This window comes from Miniopterus schreibersii (genome assembly GCF_964146895.1).
Source record: "Miniopterus schreibersii genome assembly, chromosome: 6".
Taxonomy (NCBI): Eukaryota; Metazoa; Chordata; class Mammalia; order Chiroptera; family Miniopteridae; genus Miniopterus; species Miniopterus schreibersii.
This window is the reverse complement of record NC_138107.1, coordinates 29,092,582-29,120,064: the sequence shown is the minus strand read 5'-3', so window position 1 is coordinate 29,120,064 and position 27,483 is coordinate 29,092,582. Positions and strand designations below refer to the sequence as shown.

The window sequence follows — 27,483 nt, the reverse complement described above, 5'->3', positions numbered from 1 at the left end:
TCATTAAGATATACAAGAAAAGATCATTGTAATTCTAATTTTATTTTGATCTTCTATGATCATAATTACAGAAAAAAATTAAGCACTCCATTGTGTTAATGTGGTGCTAAATGAAGTTCAAGGTAATTAAACTGTAGTCTTTACCATCTAGACTCTTGTAACCTAAGAAATCATATTCTTATTGAAAAAAATAAAAACACAATACACTTATACATAAATATTTAAATTAACAGCAAATATTTGTTTTTAAAATTTTAAATGTATATTTATGAGTAAAAAGTACTTCATAAGAATTGCATGTCGTATACCACGTCAAAATCAATACTGCCATTTTAATCACTTGGAAGTCAGCTGGGAGAGAGATGATTGAAGAGTTCTTTGAATAATGAACTTGGTTAAAGAAGAAAGCTCCTTAGTGAGGATCTACACTCAGGCTACAGCTTGGAAAAGGCTGAGTTGGAAGGAGCATTCACAGATCAGAGACTACTACATATATACGAGGAAATGTACTTTGGAGGGTTTAAAATAGAACTTTATACTTAAACTTCATATTTTTAAACATCTCATAGTTACAAAAGATTGCATGAGTTAAGTAACTTGTGAATTACGGAAACATATTAGATTGCATTTATCTTTACACAGTGGCAGCATATCGTGAGGATTAAGAGGACTCAAATTCAGCTCCCCCCTTTCTCAGCGTGTTAGTGGGAGAGTCACTTTAGCCCCTCTGTGTCTCAGAGTCCCCATCTGGAAATTAAAGGTAATAGTAATAGATATCTTATAGGATTCTTATGAAGATTAAGAAAGTTAATGTCTAGCCCTTGCCAGTGTGTCACAGTTGGCTGGAGTGGCATCCCATGAACCAAAAGGTTTTGGGTGGATCCTCAGTTTGGGCATGTACAGGGGACATCAATCAATATTTCTCTTGCACACTGATCTCTCTTTCCCTCTCTCTCTCTCTCCCACTTCCCCTCTCTCTAAAATAATCAATTTTTTTAAAAGGAGTTACTATCTAAAATTGTACCTAGCACAAAGTAAGGTATTTCTAAGTATTGTGATTATAAAATAAATACACAAATAAATAAGTCCAAAAAGAAATAATAAAAAGTATAGGCTTAGTGGTCTATTTTGTTCCATTTGGATTCTCTTCAGAATATCCACAATATGTGGTAGATTTCTACTGATGGATTTCTCAAGTGGCCATGCCCCACGGATGTCAGCTTAACAGAAAAGTTGCTGACCTTAGGGGTTACAACGTGCCTTCCCAGTTGTAGCAAGCTATAAATCAAAATAAATACTTCAGCTGATAAAACCTGAATTAAGCAAGATTTGTTTTTAAAAATCTGAACATAGTTCTACCTATTAATTTTGCTACACTGTTCAAAAGCACAAAACTGAGTGTTTTTAAGAAATGTTTACCAAGTATTAAGTTTGCCTAAAACTCTACACAAGTTGATTAATTATTTTAAATAGAAAGTACCCAGCAGGCATTTTCTTTATCTACTAACCTGATGAATAATCCCATCAGAACAGGGCCTGGCTGGCTGCTAGGTTACACCTGGCCTCTGCAATATTCTCATGTAAAACCTGTAGAGGACAGATTCCAATCTGTAGTCTTTTCAAGACTGATACAAAAGCACTCTGAAATTATGAAGCTCATTCCACATGTCCCCATTTTAGTGTTTCAAAATTTACCCTGATACAAAATTTACCTAATTTGTATTCCTTAAAGATTAATTACCTGATATGCACAGAGACCCTTGTTTATTTATATGTAGCTTTGTTCCCTAGAGAAAATAAATAGTTCTGTAAAATTATAATTACTCCTGGATAGTTTTGGGTTTTTTCCATAGCACTTGGGACAAGTTTTCAGCAAGCTTCATCTTCATCTGTACCCCTTCTCCTCTAATGCTAACCTCTTAACTTTCTCAAGAAACGAAAGGGAAGAAAAGATATGTTTATTTTCAAGTTGTTTATCTGACTAATATAAAGCATGGAAGCTGATGATGAAGTGACTCATTGTATTTTGAAATTCATCTATAGATGAGGGAAACTAGAACTGGATACAACTGAAGTCAAACTTTAATTTGCTGTGGGCAGACTAAAACTTAAGGTTTTTCCATTTCTTAAAAAATTAAGAGAGCTGACAACTTTCACATTATTTGTGGATTAATTTTAAAATTGTAGAATTTTTTGTACAGATTACATTTTTTAAAAAAGGAATGGCATAGCGATGATCTCTATTTTCACAGACATAGAAAATGTGGTTCACAGATATCAAGCAAACTGCCAAAGGTCATGAAACTAGTGAAAGACAGGACTGGGATTCAATCTGAAATGTTTGATGTGAAGCCCAAACTGTTATTGCTTCCACTGATATAGAAAATAAAAAGGGAAACCAAGGGAATAGTGTTTTCCTAAGGACAGAAGATAGAGTCTTACCTAAAACTGTCAAGCCTAAAATCCATCTAATAATTTGTGACATTATAGTCATAGGAAAGGGCCATTATTCCACATACACACAAGCCAATGAACTACTACACTTAATACACTAAGTTGAATTAACATGATCATGTTGGCAATAATAACAATAGCATTTCTGGATGCTACTTTCCTTTTTTTAAATGGTGTTCATATACAGCACAGTTTTACTTTCCATACAATCCTGTGAGTTCCAGATGACCATTTTTATAACTGAGGAAACTGAAGCTCTCTCTGAGAGATGATGTGTGTTGCTTGAAGTTACTCAGACAGTAATGGCTAATCTCATCCAGAAAGCAGTTGTTCAGGCTTCTACTTATTCTAAGGGCTCTTCCAAATACAAAGGACTATAGAGGTAAAAATTTAATGTCACATTGCTAATTCCTTTTTTTGTAATGGCAGAAGTAAAAGTTTTATAACATCAAAAGTTTAAAAAAAGTATAATCTTTTGAAAAATATGGATTTATATTTTATAGATATTTTCTTACATTAAGCCTTAGAACAAATGTTAAAAAGCAGACAGCAAGTAGGATATTTTTCTAAGGGATCTGTTTCTGCTCAGAAGGAAAAAGGGATTCAGGCACAGGCGAAGACGTAAATTAGTTTTGCTTTATTTTTATATGCCCACCAATCCTTCCAAAGAAATCAGAATACGGATTTTAACTTGACTTAACCAATGAAATGTGAATGTGTTTAAACCATAATATTATGGAGAAAGGATTAGACTAAAGGGACATAAATATTTTCAGGAAAGTACCCAAGACGAGGTTGCTTTGGCGGACAAAATGCAAAGGCCACTGCTTTCTGATTACAGTGGACCCAGTTTTCAGGAGAAAATCATTTAGGGCAATTACCCTTTGTCAAACGATCTGTGAATATCACCAACTAGTGCATTTTAAAAGAACAAATGGTGATGTTGTTAACAGAGTGGTTCATTTTCCAAATGAGGAGTAAAGGAAAACAGATACGGCAGCTCAACTGTTTTCCTCAGGAACAGGAGTATTCGGAGGGAATAAAGGATTAAAAATACTGTGTTTGTGTAGACTACGTGATCCAGCAGGCATTTTAACTTCTCTAAGGTCAATTAAATAAACTGATGACTTTTTATTATAAATCAAAATTCTATTTGTTGTAGTAAAGAAATCTAACGCAGTAAAGGGTTCCAGAATCATCCACCCAGTTAATGAAAGTTAACACTTTGCTGATCAGCTATTTCAAGCCAGAACTCACCTGTGTGGCTGGCTACTTTGGTTACCAGGTGTTTAAAATTACTTAAATTAATGTAAATACAGACACGAGTTATCTCCTGACCAGTCAGCAACGTTCAGACACAGAAACACGTGTACACTCATGACTGGTCAGCAAGGTATAACACTTATTGAGCCTCTACTACACAGTGCAGGGTTTCAAGTTAATTATTTTACATTAAATACCTCATTCAGTCTCTGTGTTGCATCACCTCTTCATGGACAAAGAAACTGAGGTTTAGAAAGGTATATCATGTCCTCAGGGCCACAGAATTAGAAATGGAAAAAACTAGATTTAAACTCAGGAAGCCTGACTTTTAACCACTAAAATCTGAACCTGAATTTATAGCTGTGGGAAGTGTGGGATCTAATAAGTGAAAAGTTCCAAGGAAAACAATCAATAATTAAGGAGACTATAAAAGACCATTAATTTGTTATAACATGATACATGTCTTTTTCAGAAATATAAGTAAATTGTTCACATTTGAAAATTACATTTGTTTTCAACTTTCTGAAACCTGTTTGGCAATGATTCACTCTTTAATCCTAAAGAAAACTTTAATTTCTGATATCTAAAATGACCCACAGAATACTGTTCCGAATATATTTATTAAAAAGACTCCAAGTGGCCAGGCTGTTGTGGCTCAGTTGGTTAAGCATCCTCCCATGCACCAAAAGGTCACAGGTTCGATTCCCAGTCAGGGCACATACCCAGGTTGCTGTTGGAACCCAGGCTGGGGTGCGGTTCAATCAGGATGCATAAGGAGGCAACTGATGAGTGTATCTCTCTTTCTCCCTCTCTGCCTCTCTCCCTAAAATCAATAAACACACACACACACACACACACATATAAAGACTCCACGTAAATTTTCACAAAGAAACTTAAAGTTTAGAACTTCCATTGCACAAAGTACTTTTACCCATCATTCTTATGATCTTCTCTTAAGCAACTCCAGTTAAACTTGTATTTAGCAAATATTTAGTAAACGCAGTTTAACAGGGAATATATTCCCAAACTATTTAAAAATGTTAATCATTTCAAATTAAATATGCATATAATACCTATAAGCATTTAATGCCACAAGTTCATGGATAAGTACTTATTATACCTGTGTGACCTACATATCAAATATAAACGTGGGCAGCGAACTGACAATTCATTCTATCTATGAGTTTTCTTCAGAACACAAAACTCAGTGTTTTCACTTTTGTTTTAATTTCTCAGTTGCTCAATGGCCTCTGCACTTCTTTTCGAACTCTGGAGTGTGTCTCTTATAATTAATGAGCTTATCAGAACCCAAACTTCTTGAGAAAAGGAAAGCCAGGGGAATAATGGGCAGGCACAGCCCAGCAGAACAAAACTTGTCAGCGCACCACTAACATTGGGAGGACTCTTCACTCCAGCTAAGTAACTCACAGAGGCTTGTTTAATGTGCAAAGCAGGCTACATTTTCCTCCCGCCTCTCATGGGAGGTAAGAATACTTCTCAACGAGACAAAAGCCCACCTACTCAAAGGGGAGGTTAATTATTGCTACATAATTAACCTCACAAGAAAGTTGTTAAGATTAATGAAGCAGTGCTTACTAAGTGTTACAAGCTCCCCATGAGCTACCATAGAAATATTTGTTTACAAAAAACCCCCACACCTACACATCTACTGATAGCATACTCTATGTAAATTATTGCAACACTCGATCTATAGATGAACACATATAAGTCAGAGATTATATACCTGGAAAAAAAGGAACAAAAGAGGGAAGGAGGGAAAGATGAAAGAGAGCAAGAAAGGACAGAGTAGGACAAGTTCATACCTTTCAGCAATAGCTTCCATGCTAAAATGCAAATTTTCTACTTGGTTCTGTGACAAGTATGGCTCAGCGAAAGACCACAAAACCCTTTCTAATCTCGGTAACTTCGAAAATATTGAAAAACCTAGGCAACTTTTTTGAATAAAAGTTGAAAGAATGGTCTCTTGTAATATAAATATACAATTGTGGTAGTTATTTTAGTATCAACTACTTTTAATTAGGCTAAACCAATAACATATTGATGCATAATACCTAAAAGGAGTTACAGATAATTGCTTGTAATAAGTTCAAATACAGCCACCCCAGAATACATTGTGGAATATGCAAGTGAATTCCTCTCCCCAAAATACCATAAATGGAAATGGTTATCACATCATTAGAGCCAAATGACAGAACACATCACAGATGTGCCTTTTAGCACCGTTTGGCACCATCAATCAACACAACTACTCCGCAGTCCTCCCCAATTAGACATTATGTCACTTAGAATAAGCTACATGGTAGTGACAAAAACAAATCCAAAATGCCCAGTGGTTCAACACAGAAAAAGTTCTTTGCTCCTGCTTCAGGACCATCACAGATTGGCAAGAGTGTGGGGCAGGGAGTCCCCTTAATTTTAGTCATTCAAGGACTCAGGCTGACAGAGAACCCCCCTTCTAAGTACATATCTCCAGGCCAAAGGTAGAACGCTTCATGGTCTCATTTCAAGCAATGAAATGATCCAGCTCAGCAGTGAGGAATGTCTCTTTTGCTCACAACTCCTTGGATAGAGACAGTCACATGACCCCACCCAACTACAAGTGGTCCAGGAACACAGTTCCTACATGTGCCCAGAATGGTAGAAGGCTTGAACTATTTGGAGAAGAGCATTAGTGACGCTTCAATTATTCACTCATACCTATGGAATGTCAAAGCTAATAAGCTTTTTGTTGTTGTTTTAATAAACTGTCTTCAGTAGTAAATATTCATTATGTGTGAACAATCAAAGGACTTCAAATTACTTTCATTGCTCTGATAACTTTAGTTTGTTTCAATTAGTTTGGCAGTTTGCAACTGAACAATTTGGAGATTAACAATTAAGGAAAAAGTCAGAATGAATATCACCCAAATATATTACATTTATAGAGACTTAAACTTAGAGCTTCTGAATATTCATCAATTAAAGTTAAAAATCCTTTAAAAATCTAAAATTGTATTCGTATTTCTCTAGGTAAACTAGTATGTCAGCAAGAGGTATGACTGGAATAAGCACATTAGCATCTGGAGGTCACATGGAGCCACAGGGCTGCCTGACTCCAGAAAGACTCTGAAGGAAGCTTTTACATGACAGGTGCTAGAGATGGGTTATCAGCAGGTCTCTTACTCCATAAGTGTGACAGAGAGAGGAGAAGGGGTAGGGTTCCATCTCTGGTCTAAACACAGCATGGCTTCATTACACTAAGAAGATAGCAAATATCGACCAGACTAGATGAGACATGACAGAAAAGTGACAGAGAATGCTTATAGTACAGTGCCCAGAGGCATCAAAGATGCCTGACAAGCAGGATAGCTGAGGCTGAGGGCTTGCACAAAGGGTGGGTGTCAGGGCTGGCATTTACTGTGTTGGATACGGAGGAAGAGGTTATGGAGAAAAATTAAGCATAGATATATGTGGACTAGAGGATCCTAGAACAAAATTCTGAATTTTGTTCTAAGTAAAATGCAGTAAAAACAATGTGACAGTTCTTACACATTCTCAACACTGAAAATATTCATTTCTCAACGGAAGAAAGTTTCTAACGTTAATTAATCACGTGGCTTCACATGGAGGTTCTAAGATTTATGGTTCTGCAATGGTTTTTCACGCAGAGTTGCCTCTGGGATGAACACAGGAAGAAAGGAGAACTGATTAGGTGGGGCTGTAGGCCTACCACCCACTACAACCAAAGCAGCTCCATTTTCTAAAATCTCTTTTATATATTGACTTTTATTAGAAAAAAGCTTCTGCTGCTAAGGGGACATAACAGTTGTATTAATTCACATCCTACACATACTGATTTATTTCACCGTAATCAGTTCTTACCACTTAGTGGATTAACTTCTATTCTGCTTCCAGACTCTCCTTGTTCTATTTCTGTGGTTTCTGTGGTCTCAGGATGCAGAGGCCAGAAGCAAGCACATGTAATATTTATTACGTGTAAAACTCACTTATACCCTTTGTAATCAATTGAACACCAAAACATGGTCATCTGTAAATTCCAGGGAAACCACTAAACAGAAGGAAGCCATACATTGTAAAAAGAACAGGTTTTTCATATATTATGCGCTGAGCTATGGCTTTAAAATGTTCTATGCGGTGCAGATGGAACAATGGGGCTCCACAGCATTTACTTCATCATATTTGAATGTAAAACCATTGAAGAATAAAAGGGCCATTGTACTTGGGGAATTTCTCAAGCACCACTTAAAAAATAGACACTGTTTGCCCTCTAAATTATAAAACCAAGGCCAGCCAAAGAGAGCTGACCACAGGCTGACATATCTGTAAAGGAAGCTGACCTCTCTAGGAAGCCAAAATAAACGAAAATTTCTCAGTCTACAGTAGAGAAGCAGATCCTTGACAGTTTGCCAGATTTATGTAGAAAAATTATATAAACAGATTTTTGTCTTCCTAGGTGCCCTCTTTTCCACATTACAATTATTATGAGTAGCCAATATAAGAAATATTTCCAAAGGTATCCAGTATACAATAAATATTTGTTATCTGTTATGTATTCCGAAAAATCATAATAGAAGTTCAGAAAAGAGAAAATTTAACTTTTTTTTTTGAAGTTATTTCTTTTTCCTCTTAGGATCCTTCCTTGATGTGAAAGAGAAATAGACTAAGAGAAAAAGTAAAAAAAATAAAATAAAATAAATTGTAATTTTCTTTATGAAACTATAGGGTCAGACTTAGCTGCCTCAATTTCTTTTTGAAATTAAATAAAGGAAGGAAAAATACGGTTTGTGTATGTTTTGTTTCTGTTTGTTTTGAGAGAGACAGTGAAATCAATATGCAAAATGAAACAGATTAGGAACTGAAATTCATTTTTCATTTTATATTTCCATTATTATGATATAAATTTAGAACTAAATCTCAATATGTCAGAATTATTTTATGTTTTATATAACATACAACATAACATTATTTGTTTTTGATTATCAACCCCTAAAACTTTCTTCTACTGTCCAGGCCAGTTAAAATGTTCTGGGGCCACATCAACATTGGGAAAAAAAAAAAAAATATATATATATATATATATATATATATACACACACACACATATATATGATATGTATGAATGTATACATAGTACATAATTTAAAAACAAGCTAAGCAATCAATAAACCAACAGGTAAATATAGAAAAACACTTAGAAACCTCAAATTCAATGAAGTTATGAAGATGAACACATAATGAATTTGGATTAATATAAAAAAATATCATTTCAGCTAAGTTTAAATAATGCCAATTGATTTTAATTTTGCTTAACTCAGTTCTTTAAATTATTATTATTATTTCTTTATCTGCTTACTTGGGCTAGGCTATATGCCAATCTGCAAAGGGGTTAATTATTATATAAGACCTTTTAGCATAATAAAAGGATGAAAACTTAAAATGTTGGTTTTGGACTTACTCATAAGTAATCCCACCACCAAAATTATACAGCCCTGTATTAGTCAGGGTCCCAGTAAGAAACAGATGATGTCCTCAATTAAGGTAATTTGAGAAGAGAGTAAGGCAGAGATATCCTTAGAGAAAGCAAGGAGAGGAAGTACAGCACTTGGGGTAGAAACACTGGGGATCCATTACTACCCATAGGCCTAAAGAAGTAAGGAGAGAATGGCTGCCACAGCTCGAAGTTTGCCAGATTCATGTGGAAACAATATATAAACAGATTTTTGTCTTCCTAAGTTGCCCCTTTTTCCACATTAGAATTATTACAAGTTGCCAGTGACAGAAGCTGTGACTGTCAACAGCGGGGACCCTGCCCTCACTCTTCTCCCACCCTCAACAGTATTTCTCAATGTACCATAAGAAAACTAAAAAATGTAAGACATGTTATTTCTCCAAAACACAGGTTTCACTAGAAATTTATAATGAAATGAATATCCAAGACAGATCTTGCTAAACCATCTTAGTAAATCTAGACAGTGAACTTGAAACGCACTGCTCTTTAAATGTAATGATCTTAGACTAAAAATCAATAGTTTTGAGAGACGTACATCACATTTGTTTAAATAATATATAGCAAACAGAACAAAAATCTAGTGAATGAAAGTTTTAATTTGTAGAGATTAGTCCCTATTAAGTAGTATAGCATAGTATACTCTGATTATTGTCCTGGCTGGATACCACATAATTTTTTTAAATATAGATCTATCAAATAATAGATCTAAGTGCCTGCATCTCTTTTACTTTGTAGCAATGGTATTAAATATAAATTCCAAGAAGATTTATGTTCAGCTGAAATAATGTTCTCATCATATGTTTGCAGATTGGGATTCCATCAATCAGGTAAGTTTTGGACTAGATAATGCTAACGTCCCTTATAAATCTGAGAATTTGTGATTCAGATTTGAGTACACCAGAAACAAACAAACAAAAAGCATAAACCCATGATTCTGAAATTCTTCAGTTTTTCATTTGAACCAATTTCTATGTCTAACTGCATTTAAGTCATATTCTAATTGTTAGAGAAAGGAAAACCACGGTCTTTAGGGTATTCTATGTAATTGGCATATTTCAATGGAGCAACTACTACAAGTCTCACAGTTATTGCCCAATAAAACAATATGTGCAACAGAGCTTTGCAAACTGGAAAGCACTTCCTCAATGTTAGGTTTTATTGTATTCTTTTAATTTATAAAATGTTTATTAAAACTCCTCACTTTATTTCTTAGTAGTGATAAGTAGATGGAGCTTCTCTTTAAAAATGTGTTTATTGGAGAATAAATTATTATTATGTGGATATGCAAGTGTATAAATTGTTTTTTAATTATCAAATTTTAAAAATTTTCTTAAAAGGGAAGAACCAGTAGAAATGTCATGAAATAATACTATATAATACTCACCCGGTATGAATACTTATGTTTATATTCATATTAGGTAAGTATTCATACTGGGTATTTCATTTCTGAGAACAAATATTTCGTGACATTTCTACCACCTTACCATATTTATTTCTAAAAAGTAATTTCACCAAGGTAGTGTTCCCTGGTTGACTCCACAACTCTTTTAATGCTTTTTGTTATGTCAAACTGCATTTAAGTTGTATTCTAAATATTGTAATTTGATCTATCAGTTTTCCATACACATATTTGCTCTGTTTTCCCAAATAACTCCCAATCCCCAATAAGCTTTTTATTTAGAAGATATAATTTAAAAATATAATGTCCAGAATTATCTTAGCAGGTAAATTATTTCATTTAACATGGTAGAAACCAAAGAGTAATTATTTTACTTTTAACAGCATGTTCCAAGCAATATGAATGTGTGATGGGGGTTGGTTATGGGGAAAATGAACATCAGCAAACATGTCAGATTTCAAAAAAGACTCCTATTCACTCAATTAATTTTGAAACAGCTCCATGTTAATGTATTTACTTATTGCACCTTCTGTGCAAACTAGAAATATATTACTTTAACAGATATGTAGCTAGGTTATTCTTTGCAAGTGAAGAAAATTCCTAAATGAGTGCTGAAAAATAATTGCACATATACCTTTTGGCATTTTATGAAGTCTTATAAATGGCATTTTGTAATTTTGTTTTTTAAAAAGTGTAAGACTCTTCAAATGAGTACTAACAAAAATTGTTTTATTTTCAATATCTGACTATGTAAGGCTTTGGGGGAATCTTGGGGCTCACTAGTCTATAATAACTGATCATAAGTTAGTAAAAAAAAAAAAAAAAATCCCCAAAAGTCCTATGTTTTTTCAAATGCTTTAATATAGACTAGCATTTCAAGATAATGCCTTTTCAAAACAGGTATCAAAACATGACTTAATTTTGCATAATGCAGCAAAGAGTAAAATACTTGGAAACTGTATGATTTAAATGGCTTTGCAGGCTCTCAGCAATGATATTCAAAGGACAGTGTCCCCAGCCTGGGATGACTCACACACCACTAGCTTGATCTATTTGATGTATTAGTCATACCTCCGTCAACACAAAGGTATTGAGATGCTATGTTTTCTTTAATACGAAAGAGACATACATTCAAATGCTTAATGATCCTTTGTTAACTGCCCCTAAATTTCCCTAAACAAGTTCAAATAATTAAATGACAATCTGCTTCATTACTTATTATCAATTCTCTATCATTTATAATCAGAAGATTAAAAAAAAGGTTTCAAAAACTGAATTGAGGGCCTAATATAACTAGGACTAAGCATTCTTCATGTGCAATCTCATTTACTATACAACACTCTATTACTGAAGAATGAAGATGAGTCAAGCTCAGTCAAGCTCAAAGATACTACAAGGTGGCTGAGTCACTTTGGGGAACCAAATATACCCTACAGGAAAATAAGCCTTTCATTTCAATGATGTGATACACTTAGAAAAACTAAATGCCTCTCTGATTTTTATTAGTTAACTGAATTGGGAAAACACTTCCATAGGACTGAAAAGAACTAAGATATTCCAAGCCATTAATTTTATCATTTTTTAAAATACATGATGTCATTTCCTGTTTTCTCCTGTATCCTGAGGAATAAGCATTACTAACCTAGCCTGAGTAGGGAAAAGTAGTAATACAGAACAACACAGTTATGATGTAGAAGAGCAGATTCAAACTCAGCTCTCTCTGGTTAGGATCTTAAAGCCCAGCACATGACATTTTTTAAAAGTAAGAAAAGTTACTTTTTTGATCAAAAAAGTTCAGTTTTGAATGAACATTGATTTCAGATGCAAAGGCCAGATGACTATTATAGGTAATATATACCAGACTTATTCTAAAGAATACTATATTTTATAAAAGTATTCAATTAAGAATAGAATTTCTCCTATTAGGAAATGAACTAAATAAAGAAATGCATGAAGCTACATTCAAAGTAAAGTAAAATTCCCATCTCAATTTTGGAAGAAATTAACCTGCAGCACACTTATGTATGGCCATCATAAAAACCCACCAAAACATACATCTTGGCACATGTATGCATGCACGCCACACATACATACACAGACCAATTTTCATGTTAATATTTTAATTTAGCATCGACAAAAAATATGTTGCCATGTAAAGGACTTCTGTTTCATTAAATAGTACATATATGAGCTGCTTCCTAAATTGACAAAATTCTGAAATAGCAAACAGTAAAAATTATGGCATTCCTTGGCCAGGCCTACAATTCTGGTAACATTCTACTATTACTATATTTATGGATCATAACCATGAGTGAGTAACAGAAGTACTGAACATGACATGCAAATATTCCTTCCTCTTTCTTGGAAAGAGTTTGTATACGTTCGACTTCAAACTGTGGAATAGAGGATTTGAGAAATGTCATATTACTGTGGAAGTAATGCCAGAGCCAGAAGAGAGAAATGTAGAGAGAAATGAAGACAGTTAAATGGATATTGGCAAATTTTCTTACCAAGTTTTTTGTAGACAGCCATGTATAGAAAGTTATATTTATCATTAATATCTTAAAATAAATATATATGAAATTAAGACTATTTCTCAGTAGCTCCATTCTTTTCATTCTTTTTGAATGTTATTAAATAATACCTTGTGATCAGGAGCTGGTATAAATAATACATTAATGGATTTGGAAATGAGATAAATTGGTAGCCATCTTCCCCTAAAAAAAGCAAAAGGAGCTACTTTCCCAAAATGATGTCTTTTTATTCTTTTCATCATATTCAATTTATTGTTATCTTTCCTATTAAGATCTTTGTTTTCTTCATTTAATATTAATTTCACCCATATTTACTGGAGCTCTGTTGAGACTGTCCTAAACAATTCAAAGGCCCAGTCTTTATACTTGAAGAACTCCCAAGTTAGTGGAAGGAGATGAAAATATAAATGAAAAATATACTGCAATATTATATGCTACAACCAAAGTACAGAATGTGCAAAGGGCTATGGGGTCCAGCTAAGGGCCAGGGCAAACTGTCAGGCTCTGCTTCTTCAAGGAACAATAGACTGAGTATAATGTTCCACATTCTGATGATGAGAGTGGGACCATGGCAGTCATTTATAAAGGAATTAAGATTAAAGGAGAGTAAAAGGAAGATGGAAAGGTTAGCTGAAATAGTCATGAGGGAAAAAGAGCAAAAGTAGAAAGAAATGGGCACACTTAAATGGATATACATACAAATTGCTCTAGATGACAAACATGTGCCTAATACTACAAACCCATACACAAACATGGGCTAGGTTTCACACAGGCACATAGTGAGACATCCCATGGGTGGTAGAATGTCAAAGATTAGCAGAAGCAGAGTGGAAGAACAAATGAGTGAGTGTGTTCAGATTTCCTGGAATCCATACAGGGATCCCAATTTCCATTCACATAAGTAGCGCCATTGATGTAAGTAGGAAACAAAGGTTCCATTAAGGCTTATTATGTGATTTAAATACCCTGGTGTAGAATTTTTCTGCCAAAACTGTTTTAATTATTTAAAGGAAAGTAATAAGAAATAAGATCTTATATCACCTTTTATATTTTAGCTAGATAGTCCAAAATCCTCTTTGGTAAAAGAGTCCTAGGAAACATAGTAAAGACCTTGTGAATAAATGCCAATCTATCCCCAAGCTTATATCTGAAAACCAGATACACAGCATTGAGTTTCCTTTAAAAAAAATTAAAAAGTTATACACCCTTATAAAGTTTCTTTAAATAACTGCCTGAAATAAGACGTTATTAATTTTAAAAGGTTTCATTTTGCTGATGTACTTGATTTTCAAAATTTCACATAAAAATTAGGGAATGACAACTAAGTTTCTCTAATCACATGCCACCCTCAACTATATCAAATGTGATCTTAAATAAGAAGATATTTAAATGTACTAAAATTTAACACTTTAATAAAGTATCAGTTCCATAATTTACTTTTAAAACATATTCTAGATAACATCTGTAATTGTTGGTGTTGTCACTATAAAGTGATAGTTTTCTTCTTGTTTTCTGGCTATGAAGTTCTTCAGTACATGAATATATTAACTAACATTTTAGTAAAAATACTATCTCAAAATTTACATCTCATTTCTGGGAGCCCACAGTTTTCTCAAATACTAACTAAATATGACTTTGTAATTCCAATAGATACATTGAAAATATTCAGCCTTTGGTATACCTTTGCCATCCGCATCACACAAAACAATGTGGAATTGGATCCACTGGGTGTAAGACACTTCCTTCAAATTTGTGCCACTTCTATGATGTAATAAATGTGGAAAATATTACTATTTAATGTTTTCTGAGTCAGTACTCATTCGGGTGAACAAAATGGGAATAGGAAACTATGGAAAATAATCTTGTATTTATTCCCTTGATATTACACAGGATAGTTTGATTAGTTTTCCATAGAAAATAGAAATCATAAAGTAATATCAAATAATAATGGAATTTTTAAAACCTCATTTTAAAAGATGGGTTTACATGTTAGCATATAGAGGACATTTTATAATAATATTAGATGTGAGTAGCACAACTATATGAAATTTTCACCTCAAGCCATGTGAATATCATATATGGTAGTTTATTTGAAATGGTATAAATAATTACCTCATAATATTTTACATATTATTTATATCAAATATTTAAGATTTAATATACTTTGCATAAATTTGACTAAATTAAGAATCTGCAGATTTTCACATTTCTTTCCTACAGTGCAGCATAGCCAAAAAGGTCTTCTTTGAATGAGGTAAGGAGTGCTCTATATATTTTATAAGAATTACTTACAAATGCATCAGCTGCAATTATGTCATCAGGAATTACTTATCCTTACCTTTCTGACTCAGAATAACTAAACAATTAAAGAGCACAAATTTAGAATATAGGCTGTGCAATTTTACTGATACAAAATATATTCTTCCCCTATTAGATGAACTTTTCCTAGTTCAGTTCCATTAACCCGTTAACAATTTTAATATAATCATCTATTTGTCTATCCTTTCTCATTTTGCCAGCTACTTAGCCAAAAGTTATATACATTCTCCCACATGATTTATACATCTAATGTCTAAAATCACTCATTCTTAGTAATTTACAAAACAAATGACTATCTAGTCCAACTTCTATAAATCCCAGCACCCTTAACCCACATCTCATGATCATGACCAGCAAAATCTTTGAAAATCATGCTTAATGTGCACACAACTTTGTTTTTGTCACCTGCTACCATTCACACACAAAAAGGGCTGTGAAACTGGATTTACTTTCCACTGTCATCAGCTGTCAGTTTGATGGCAGAATTTAACTCACAGAAGAAACAAATTTTGCTAAATTTTACTCAAACAATAATAAAACAAATAAAAACTAGTTTCTGGCGTTAATCGTCTTATTAGCCAGCTTGTAACATCGCATTTTCTGTGTGTACTGTAGCTTCTTATTCTAGGGGACACTAATTAGTTTTAAATGGTGTTAAATACCATCCCTGCAGTTGCAAGTGCTTCTCGGGGATTTTTACTGGAGAAAAGAACTCCTGTAATTTAAAACCACTTTGTTTTCTTCAGTCACAGCTGTTAGTGAAACACTGACCTGTAGAAATCTTAAAGGTTTTCCACCCCCTCTCGTTGCCATTCGTCTGCATCTCTCTTCTAACCCATCTTCTCCCCTGGTACCCTCGCTCCCCCGTGCTCCCCATCCCCCCAATGGCTTTCAGCAGAGAAAACGCCTTTAGCTCGTTAAGCCTTTCTCTCCTTCCCTCCCCCCTTACAAAGCCTTGGCTACCCTTAAAATTCTCAACAACGTGTCAATTTTATATTGGCCACAAAGGCAACTTCTGTTGGGGGAGGGTAAGGAAAGAGGGACTGGAGCTTGGCTGTCCCTGTCCACAGACAGGGATCTTTGTGGCGATCGGAAAACATTTCCTGCATAAAAAATCAACACGCTCTTTTTTTGCAGGGCTGGGGCGCAAGAACGAATCCGTCTCAGCCGCGTCCCGGAACGCATGGGGACCGCCCAAACAGGGAACTAATTTTCTCAAGCTGTGTCAGCTTTCTGGCATTATTAAACATAATCCACAACCGCACATCCCCGCTCGCCCCCCGCTGGGGGTCGGGCGAGGCTATAAATCACTCGCGTACTTTCTCCTGCCCCCGCATTTCCGCTGCACCGAGCGCCGTCTCGCTCGCCCCCGACGCGCGCCCCCTCCCCTGCAGACCGACGGGGCCTGGGAGGGGCGCGGATCCCGCAGGGGGCGCCGCGGGTCTCAGCGCGGGTGCAGTCCCGCCCCCTCCCCGGCCGCCCGGGGCCCGCAGAGCCCGCTCTTCCCGCGGGTGCTCCTGACCCCCGAGAGAGCGAGCGTGCGGGATCCAGCGTGCGAAGCAGCACAACCTCCCGGACCCGTGGGGGAAGAGGGGCACCCTTGTCACGTGGACCAAGATGGCATTTGGCCCAAACCGGCTTGCTCTGTATTGACTTGGTGTCACCTTTTAGTCCTGCAGCCCCGAGGCTGGAAAGGGGCCGTGGGTGAGGCAGCGGGACAGGGAGAGGAGAGAGGAAGTTAAGGGGACTTTTTACAGGGCTGGAGCGTAGGGGGGATGGCTACAAATCCACGTCACAGGTGTCATGCGCGAGCCCGTGTGTGCAGCCTTCCCCGAGGGGCTGCAGCCTAGCCCTCCACGCCAGCCTCCAGGGCCAGCCGTCTCCACGGTTTTCCATCTTTTCTCATGAATATTCCACCCGCACTTCCGAGGCATGTTGCTGAGAACTATCCTATCCTCACCACCCCATCTCTAAAAAATGGAAACCTAAGACTAGCCTAAGAGACCTTTATCACTAAAGATCACAAATCAAATGAATCCAAAGATGATAGAGTTTAAAGGCGCAACACTTAGGCCCACGAGTTGAAGCCTCAGGTTTTAACTCCATCCCCAGACACCCCTCCCCTTCTTTCCATCTCCCCCTCTCTGCGGGACACTTACCTTCTTTGGGCGGTCGCTTGGCCTCCCTGGTAAGGTTGCAGACCTGGGTGGTTTGCAGCTCCTGGGTCAGGCAGCCCTCGGTCTGCTCGTTCAGGGGTAAGACCACGTTATTTAACAAAACCAGCGACTGGTCGTCGATCCCCCACTCTCCCAAATGCTGAGGGCAGGTGCATTTTGTATACATGATCCCACATGCTTCGGTTCTCCCATTTTCTGATTTTAAGCAGCTCTCCAACCAAGTGCATAATACATGGCAACCAAACTGGCTTGGGCTCACCTTGTTCAATACCAAAAACTCAAAAAAAGATTTCTGGTCTTCTTCCCCTTTTTTCTGTAATCCTGGGAAGTCGGTTGGAAATACCCGACGAATCTGAATAAAATTTTTATCATATTGTAGAAAAACAAAAGCATTCTTGGAATTGCAGAGTTGCATTATAGAATGATTCTTTCTTAAAAGGTCCTTTATTTTTTCATGAGAAAAATGATCAAACTGGTAAGCCAGGAGGGAAAAGTTAGAGCAGCTAAGGTCCTTTTTGGAAAATTTCAGGTAAATGCTATATTTGGTTGGATCTGGATTTTCCAGTGTCCAAGTGCAGTTTGTAAAGTTTTTGGGAAACATTTCACTTACAGAATACGATCCATAAATGACTCCCTTCACCAAAGTTGAACACCAGAAGTCTTGGGCAGCATTAAATCCAAACATAACCAGGAGATAGGTGGAAAATATATAAATCAGCAGGTTACGAACAGCCTTCATCCTATGTCATTTGGCCTGTAAAAATGGCAATGAAAGTAAAATGCAAGTAGGAGTCTACATGCATTGAAAAAAAGAAACTCCTCCAATATTACAGCCAGCTGTTTTCAAGATTTCAGTTTTTAAAAAAAGAAAGAAAGGGGGGAAAAAAAACAACCCTTTTTAAAAGAAGGACAGGTAATTTTTATTTTATAGTCAGGAAATTATCTGTCGCTGTGTGAACAGCGCCCTCAAGTGGTCATCCACAATGGCCAAATTCTCTACATTAAATTTAAAAATATTTAATAGATTAATAGGAATGCCCTAATTTATCTACCAGGATTCACTCCAAGTGCATTATAATTCTATTTTAAAAAGGAAAAAAACATGAGTTTTTAAATATTATAGCCTAAATGTAAATTTTTGAAATATTTTTAAGCAACCTACACAACCTTTTCTCTCCCCCAGCCTTCTGCCTGCAGTAAACATCATCACAAAAATCTAATCTGATAATCTGGGAACAGCTGTCATCACATTTTTTCCCTCTTACATGTGAAAGTAATTATCATAATTGAGAGCCACTGTTTTAAAAGCATAAATGATCATTTGTTACAGATGAAACATATTCTCCTAAATGTCCCTACTTGTCTTTGCAGGGGCCACAGTGGGAAATGATGAGAAATTCCTGTGCAAAAACACCGGCATTCATGTGGATTAACAGAATTTTAAAAACATCATCTGAGAAAGGGCATAGGTGGGTACATACACGGGGAAGACTTGTTGTTCAACATCACCACTGAGAACCAGAATTTAAGGCAGTCATTTCAATGTGACATGCCCTCTTGGGATACATAAAGTGGATCACTGTATTAGTATCTGTATCAAAAGGTGATGTCAGTGAAAAAAAATCCCAGAACCACAATAACTAAGCTGGCTTCAGTTTTTTAATTTTTTTTTTTTCAATTAGGGCTATTTTATCTAGAGTTATCTACAATAATTTAACATTTACACATGGTAGATAAAAAGACATTAGAATTTTCTTTCCTAGCAGATTTCAATTATAGAATTGCTCCCTTTCCAATAACAGCTCCAAACCTCCTCTTCTTTTCTTTATTTTTTAAAATTTGGCCTTGCATAATAAAGTAATCCTTGGTTATATTTACCTCTGTAAGTTGTTATCCAAAAATAACTTGAATTTTTTTCAGCTTTAACCTTTAAGAAGTTATTTCTTAGAATAAATGACACTGCTTTTTTTGTTTAGTCTTTGAGCTGAGAAAAGTGATGCCAAGTTAATTTTAAAAGTCTTTAGGCTGCAGTCTCTTCCACTATTCTGTAAACAGAGACAGACATACAGACATATAGATAGTTAAGAGTTTTCACGTCTTTGCCTGGGTCCTCTCTGAACCAAAGGATAAAACCCTCTTCCTTCCCATTGCATAACACACACCAACGCATGCACACAAAATCCAGTGACCAAAGTCCCTGAAGGTAGATCTGCATTGTCCAGATCATAATTCAAATTCAATGTCTTGATATAAGCAAAAACAGCCTCAACTTTAAATCTCTATATAGCAGCCCTTGAAAATAACATCAGAACTGCTGGGACTATCAAAACAGTGTTCTCTGTTTCAAGCATACAGCTCAATGAAAAATGCATTTTCTTCTTGAGAAAATAAAGCTAATGAGCATTTAAAGGTTAAAAAAATAGGGAAAGTTGTAGGACATTCTGGAAATAATTTCCTCCTTTTTTGCTGTAGCACTTTGCAGGCAATGCAGGTCTGCGCAGTGTTCTTCAGGATAGAGTGTAGGCGTTGAGAGCCAATTTGACAATAAGTGTCTAAATTAGGAATTCCAGCCATGAAAGGGGGCTTCATTTTATAATCGGTAACTCAAAATGAGGTCGTATTTTTTTCCCTAATGAAATCCAGTACTTTTTCTTCCATTTATCTGGCAGTGCATGTCTGCATTGCTGTGTGCTCATCAAGGATTAGAAAGAGCGAAGAAATAGCTCTGATTTCACTTCCAACCCTGCTCAAGAGAGTCCTCCCATTATAATTTTCATGATTAAGCTTTGGTTGAGAAGTCTTGTTTGATTCTAAATAATCAAAAATGAATCACTGTACTCTACTGCCACCCCCCCCCCCCCCAAAACCCCGGACTGCAGAGCATGTTCAAACAATTGTATTTCCCTCTTCTAAAAATGAAAGACAGGGGTGGAGGGTGTCTAAGGGCTGGCCACCGAGGTCTCAAGGATGGATTTATTTATTTATTTATTTATATTTATTTATTTATTTATTTATTTCCTGCTGAGAAGCAAACCGGCGTTTAGTTTAGCTATTCTCAAAACTGATTTTCTGGGTGACACTTTAGTTTACTCGAACATAGACGGCGCCATCACTCCACTCAATTTTTCCCCAGTAAGAAGACCCACTGCTTCCCCTTAACTTCCTTTTTAACCTAAAATTTCTCCTCGTAAAATTACCCCAATCACACACAACCGTCCGGTTTTCTAGGTCTCCCTGCCGGTGCCTTCAGACCAAGCTCATCTCTTGAAAAACAGACTTCCCCAACTTTTCAACTGCGGCGTTGAAGTCAACGCAGACAGTCGGGCTCGCCCACAGCCCTCCAGCTGCCAGCAACAGCCTTTCGCTCGCCCGTCCTCCCTCCGCGAGCGCCCAGCCGCCAGCTCCTCGGCGGCGACCCCGCAGAGGGAAGGTGACCCGGGACCCCCTCCTTACCTTCCACTCCGAAAGCGCAGGGAGGCTCTTGCTCTAAGACACCAGCACAGGCACGCGTCCCAGCAACAGTGACGGAGAGACTCCCCTTCGGTCCCAATCACCGTTGCCCATTTTCCCCGGCTCAGCTTTAAAAATTAGGATTTTTTTTTTTTTTCAATGCACACATACGAAAAGCAAAAAGACAGGGGGAAAATCAATCAGGGGACGGGTGGGAGAAAAAAAAAACAAAAAAACACACAACCCTCCAGGACCCCGGAGCCTGACGCCGTATCCAACCGAGGGCCGGGGTCGGGGGGGCCCCCCCAAGAGAGACTCTAAGAAAACAAACAATAAAAAAAAATACAAGTGGCTTAAGAGCGAGGATTTGTTTGACCAAACCGACACACTCAACAAATCGATAAGCCAAGAAGCAAAGAAAGCGCTGAGACGAGAAGTGGCCGGCGGCGGCGGCGGCTAAGGCAGGTTCGTGGGGGCGGTGGGTTTATTACAGGAGTGTTCGCGGTCGGCTCCGAAGGCTCTAGCTTTTGCCTTTTCCTCTTTCCGCTTTCCGCCCTCCTCCTCCCCCCCGCCCCACAGGTACTGATGGACGGACGGCGGCCGAGGAGAGGGGGGTGGAAAAAAAATCCTTGGCTGGTGATGTCGGAAAGCTGTTTGAATGCCCGGCGAGGACGGAGGCGCGAGAGGGAGATAGTAAAGCTCGGTCTCGGGTGTGCGCACCCGCGCGCGGCGCTTGCTCTCCCTGGGGCGCGCGCCGGGGAGGGGGGCGCGCGTCCCCGGGGCACGCGCGCGCGGCAGCCTCCCGCGCGCTCGTCGGCGCGCGCGCGCGCCCCGCGCCCGCACCGGCACCGAGGCTGTGCGCCCGGCGGCGGGCCAGCGGCGGCCGCGGCTTCGCGAGTTGTGCCTCCCGACTGCGCGGGCGGGTGTGTGAGCGAGCGAGCGAGCGAGCGGAGCGGCGGGGGGGAGAGGAGGGGGAGGGGAGGGGGGAGAGGACGGGGCGCCGGCGGGAGGGAGGTCTCCACGGAGCTCCAGCCAGGGCCGTGGTGCGCTTGCACGTCACGGCTGCTCAAAACCCAGCACGTCCCGCAAGCGGTGTTTTCTGCGTCTGGGAGGGTTTTGCAGCCTCAGTTCCCACCGCTGGGGCTGGCGACGACCCGCTGTCAGAGAAACTCCCTGGGAGGCAAGTCCAGGGGGTGCGCGGGGCGGGAGGCGGCTCCGAGCGCTGGGAAGTAAATACGGGACTTGATCGTCTCTCTCTCTCTCTTTCAGCGGGGACCTGTCGCTGCCGAGGAGCTGTCGCTTCAGCACCGCCGTCCAGACGACAGGATCGTCCACAGGGGAGGGGGCGCCTCTCAGCTCCCCGCGGCCGCGCGTCTCCGGGTGGAACAATGCTAGTTTTCTCAGCGGGCCTGCAATTAACATCTTATTTGTTCTGGCTAGATACAGGCTTTGTCAGGACCGCGGTGCGGAGACTGAGGTTGGGCATCTTGCGTCGCTTTCTGCATGGCAATGGGATCGCGGTTGTGGGGTCTCAACTTCTGTTTTCTTAATGTATCTAATTCTTTTTTTAAGTTTCCCTAGTAACAGGTTTGGGGACGGCGGTGGGAAGAAACAAGGGGGTGAGGGGGGAAGCTACCAGATTCTCGATTTAGCCTGAGAAAAAAAAGATAAATGTCCACCGCTCCCCACCTTTATTTATTTATTTATTTGTTTCTTTATTTATTTCTTATTTGCTTCCTGGACAGTTAGTTGGTTGGCAAGTATTTGATGAGCTAGCTTCAGATACATGCTGCAAAAGGTCATTCGCCTCCTGATTATGTCTCTACTTGTAAACCCAGTTGGTGGTTTGTAAAACAAGTGCTAAATGGTGCGGGGATGTGGTAGGAGGACCATAATGGGTAATTCACATAAAGTGTTGGAGTCTTCCTAAGGGTGAGTGGCTTGAGTGGCAGGTGAAGTTGAATAAAACAATTTTCCATCTTTTTCTCTCTTTCTCTGCATTTTTCTTCCTCTCCTGGTGCGATTGGATAGCCAAGAACATCATTTTAAGATAGGATTATAGCGAAAACAGGAAGGTGCCGATGATCTTTTATTCACTGGAGTGGTCTGAAATATTAAAATTGGCCCTTTACTTCTTAATACATATTAATAGGGTGACCCCGTTCAAGGCTTTCTCTTTGAGGACAAGTGTTCAGAATAACACCCCGTAAGGGAAACAGTTAATCATTCCCCATCTAGCAGACTTTAACCCTGTTCCAGGAAAATTCACTGCTAAGAGAGCAGCCTGGGTGGCGTTTTGGTTTTGTGTCATTTTTAGTTCATCACAATATTTTTTTATTCATTTAAGAGAGTGTGAAAGGGAAATAAGATTTATGTCCAGGCATCATCCAAAACGTGTCTTAAGCAAACACATTTTCTTTTAAAAACAAACATCATTAAGCGATACAAAAGAGAAACATTTAATTTATTTCAATTCCCATGGAGATTGTAATTATGATATTTGCAAGACATTTTGGTCACTTCTGTTATTTTGCCAAGAGCAAAAATAAAGAGATTAAGGTGTAAAAAATGGAGAAAAGAGAAATATTTTGCATCATGATCTGTACATAAAAAGGAGAGGAAACCATGTGAGGTTTAGATATACTTCTGTTTTGCATCTAGTGATTTCTCACATTATCTGTGAACACTGTGATTCTGAGGTTTCTTAGAAAATCTTAAAGTCATGACACTGACATAAGAATTATAGCCGAAAAGGACAATTTAAAAAGCCTTAATCCTAAATGGAAAGGAACACTCACTTCCAGGGTTATTTACATTCAAGTAGAATGCAGGGCTGGGTCAGGGAGAAAGCCACCCTGAATAAAATGCTTCACCCTTCACACTGTTTCCCATAACCTTCATAAATTGCAGACTACTGAGCCGGCCTGATGATGATCCTGCTGAGATATATTTATAGCTGCTGATTTGTGGATGATAAATATGCCAAGCAGGACATAGTCTCCAGTAACCCCAGGCTGGTCTGACTTCCTCAGGGGGTCATAATCAAGAATCACAATAAGAGCCGTATATGGAGATTCTGGTCTCTGGACCCTGATAACAGCACAATCCAAAGGCGAAACAGGGAAGAACCACCCTGATTCACATCTGCAGTATGTTCCACCTGAAAGCACTGCTGACATATTGACCCAACAGCAAAAAAGAGCAGTAATTTACACACTGTAGGCTCTGTGTCCTTTCCTCCCTATTGAGCTTGGTATGGTTTTATGCCTTAATACATTTTAAAATCACCATTTCAAATTATAATTGTCAGCCTTCATTGGCCTCTTCACAAGTCCCTGTGTGTATCTTTTTATATGTCTGTATATCTACAAACCCATATGCACACACATTTTTCTTATACACAAATTGTATACACATATATGTGTATACATACACACACAAATATTTAATACATACTCATGTATTTCCATTGTTACACAACATATATCTGTTTGGGAGAATGGTTTCACTGCGTTGTTTTATATTTCTCTTCAAAAAAGTAAAATATTCTCGCTCCAAAACTGCCAGCTCAATTGTATAAACTAATTTCCATTTACGTTTCCTGACCACCTTTCAAAAGGAGTATTGAGACATCAGTGTTCTTGCTGTCTCTTTGCTTGGTGGTCCCTCCATGCCTACATACCTCTGATGTCTTTCTATATCTCCTAATTTTTCTCATAAAGACAGCAGTCAGATTGGACTGGTGACCTCATTTTAACTCAAATACGTCTTTAAAGACCCTTATCTGCAAAGACAGTCACAGTTTGAGGTGTTGGCAGTTAGAGCTTCAACATCTGAATTCAGGGTGGGGGACAGAATTCAATCCATAACACACCTCAAATGTATATATTTCTAATTATTTTAATTCAAAGCCATTATTTTCCTTTTCACTGCCATTTTTCTTTTCCAAATCTTGTAGTTTTTGCCTAGCCCACTGTAATAAACTCTTACCTGGTGTCAAATATTTTTCATTAATTTATCTCCAATCAATTATGCTCAAGACAAAAAAAAAATTGAAATGTGTTCTTTAAAAAAAAGAAAACATGCTAAAAAACTTAAAAAACAAAACAAAACACAAACCTCTAGTTACTTCTTATGGCACATCTAATAAATCCAAACCCTTAATCATGGCCCACAGTGCCCTACATCATCTGACTCCTGCTTCCCTTTCATCCTGAGCCACACTTCTGCTTACTTATGATGCCTAAGCTACATTAATCTTTCTGTGTCTCAAAGAAGCCAAAATTTTCCCTTACAGCCTTCCTGTATTAGGAGTGAACTTCCCTTCTCTTGCTGTTAGGATAACTTATCGACCTGCCTTTTTCCCATCCCTCAGATTTCATCTTGAAAATCCTCTTTTCAGAGAAGCTTTTTTACTTTTTAACCACCCAATCTATGGTGTCCCCTTATATTTTCGTTCAAGGTACTCATTTGTCTCTTTTATAGTACTTGCTAATTTTTACTTATTTAATGTTCTTTATCTGTTTTCCTCATTACTCTATAAGCTCCATCATTATACAGGGTGGGGCAAAAGTAGGTTTACAGTTGTGAGTACACAAAACACAGTTTATTCTTGCATGTTATTTATTAATCATTTTATTATTTTCCGTATGAACAACTGTAAACCTACTTTTGCCCCTTCCTGTATGTTCTTGTCTAACATAGTGCAAGGCACATGGTAAGTGCTTAATAGATATTTAGTGAAAGGGCCCATTGAAATTTGCAACATAATAAATTCCATAGGTTGGAATTGATTATGCCCATTGAAATAGCATCTACTTTTAAATCTATATAACATATATTTGTACCATAATTCAGCTAGAATTCTCTTTTCCTTGGACCAAGTACTTTACTTTCTTCATTTGTTTCTCATGTGACATCGTCTTCAGAGTCTCCATCATTATGTCTACTTTCCATTGAAATTATCTCAGTTTTTCACAGTTCTTTGATGCTATAATTTAAAAAAACACTTGAGGTTTTAACTTTCCAGTGTAGCTACAATAAATCTATTTGTTTAATTCAAATGAATAAACATTTACTGGGCATCTACTTAGCCAAACTCTGTAGTTACAAGGATGACTACCTCAGGGTCTTCCATATGAGGAAAACAAGGCTTTGAACTTAGCATTGATATATGAAACACAATTATTAAGCACATACTCCATGTAAGACATGCTATAAGATGTTTGGGAACCAGAAGTGACAAGTATAGTCCCTTCCCTTGTGGTAATTGTCCCTATTGGTAGAGATAGCTAATACACACCTAGCCAATGCTTAATCATAAATTGCAAATGTGTAAATTTCTCAGAGGCAAAAGCTAGGATATTATGAGAAGTGTGGATTGTGTGTGGTGGGTGAGACGGCATGAGATTGGTGTGAGAGATCAGAGAGCATTTACCTAGAGAAGCAACATTTGATCAGAGAGCTGAAGGACAATAAGAGATTACTAATCATTCCAGGCACCAGGAACAAAGTGTGCAAAGATATGGAGGCAGGAGGGAAAAGAACACAGTCTAGAAAAAGAAAGTAAAGGTGAGAAGAGTGCAAAGAACAAAGGTGTCAGTGGCAATTGATGATTAGGATACAAGTCTGTGTGTCTTTATCCAGATAGCAATATTGAAGGACTGAAAATAGGGAAATAACTAACTCAGATTTACATTTTTAACAGTTCAGTCTCACTTAAGTATAAGGAGCAATTTCAGAGAGGTAGGAATGGATGTGAGGAAACAGGTTAAGAGGCTATTACTTAAGTGACAGTGGTGGCATTAGTGGAGATGGAGAGAAGTATTGAAAAGATATTTGGAGGTATAATCAATAAATTTGTCAGTGGTTAGATAGAGCAAGAATGACTGGATTTAGATAAGTGCATCTAAGTGAATCTGCATACTGTTGGTTCCTATTGAAGTGACATAAAATTACAATATTTTGATTGATTGATTCAATTGAATTTTTGATCCTAAGCATGGGGGTGGGGTGGAAGATGAACATCATGACTTAAAATAATGACAAGTATTTGTTTTCTCATGAATAAGCAATCTGAGAGGTGTTTGCTGATTGGAAGGCTGTCTCTGAGTCTTGGAATGTCAGCTGGGATATACAGTTCAACTGCATCTGGAGAATTTACTTCCAAGATGGTATACTCATATGACTGGCATTTGGTGTTAGCTGCTGGCTGGAGGGTCTTGGCAGAAGCTGTTGGCAGAAGGTGTAAGTACCTCTTCACATGGTCCTCTCCATAAGGCTGCTTGGTCTTCCACACAGCACTGCAGCTGTTTTCCATGAGTCAGTATTCCAATGTACACAAGAAGAAATCTGCCA

At 37.8% G+C, this 27,483-nt stretch overlaps 1 protein-coding gene across 3 annotated transcripts in view; it reads right to left on the bottom strand.

Moving 5' to 3' along the window:
- Positions 1-21,875, bottom strand: part of ADGRB3 (adhesion G protein-coupled receptor B3) — a 629,874-nt gene extending 607,999 nt beyond the window's left edge. For 2 of the 3 annotated variants that reach the window (XM_081140888.1, XM_081140890.1), the window contains exons 1-2: positions 21,130-21,857; positions 17,659-18,430 (exon numbers count right to left, since the gene is read on the bottom strand). In XM_081140888.1, the coding sequence (XP_080997014.1) occupies positions 17,659-18,415 (757 nt within the window). In that variant the 5' untranslated portion in view covers positions 18,416-18,430; positions 21,130-21,857. Of the gene's footprint in view, positions 1-17,658; positions 18,431-19,554; positions 19,722-21,129 lie in introns of all 3 variants that reach the window. The other variant, XM_081140889.1, reaches the window with a different exon arrangement.
- Positions 21,876-27,483: the final 5,608 nt, after the last annotated feature.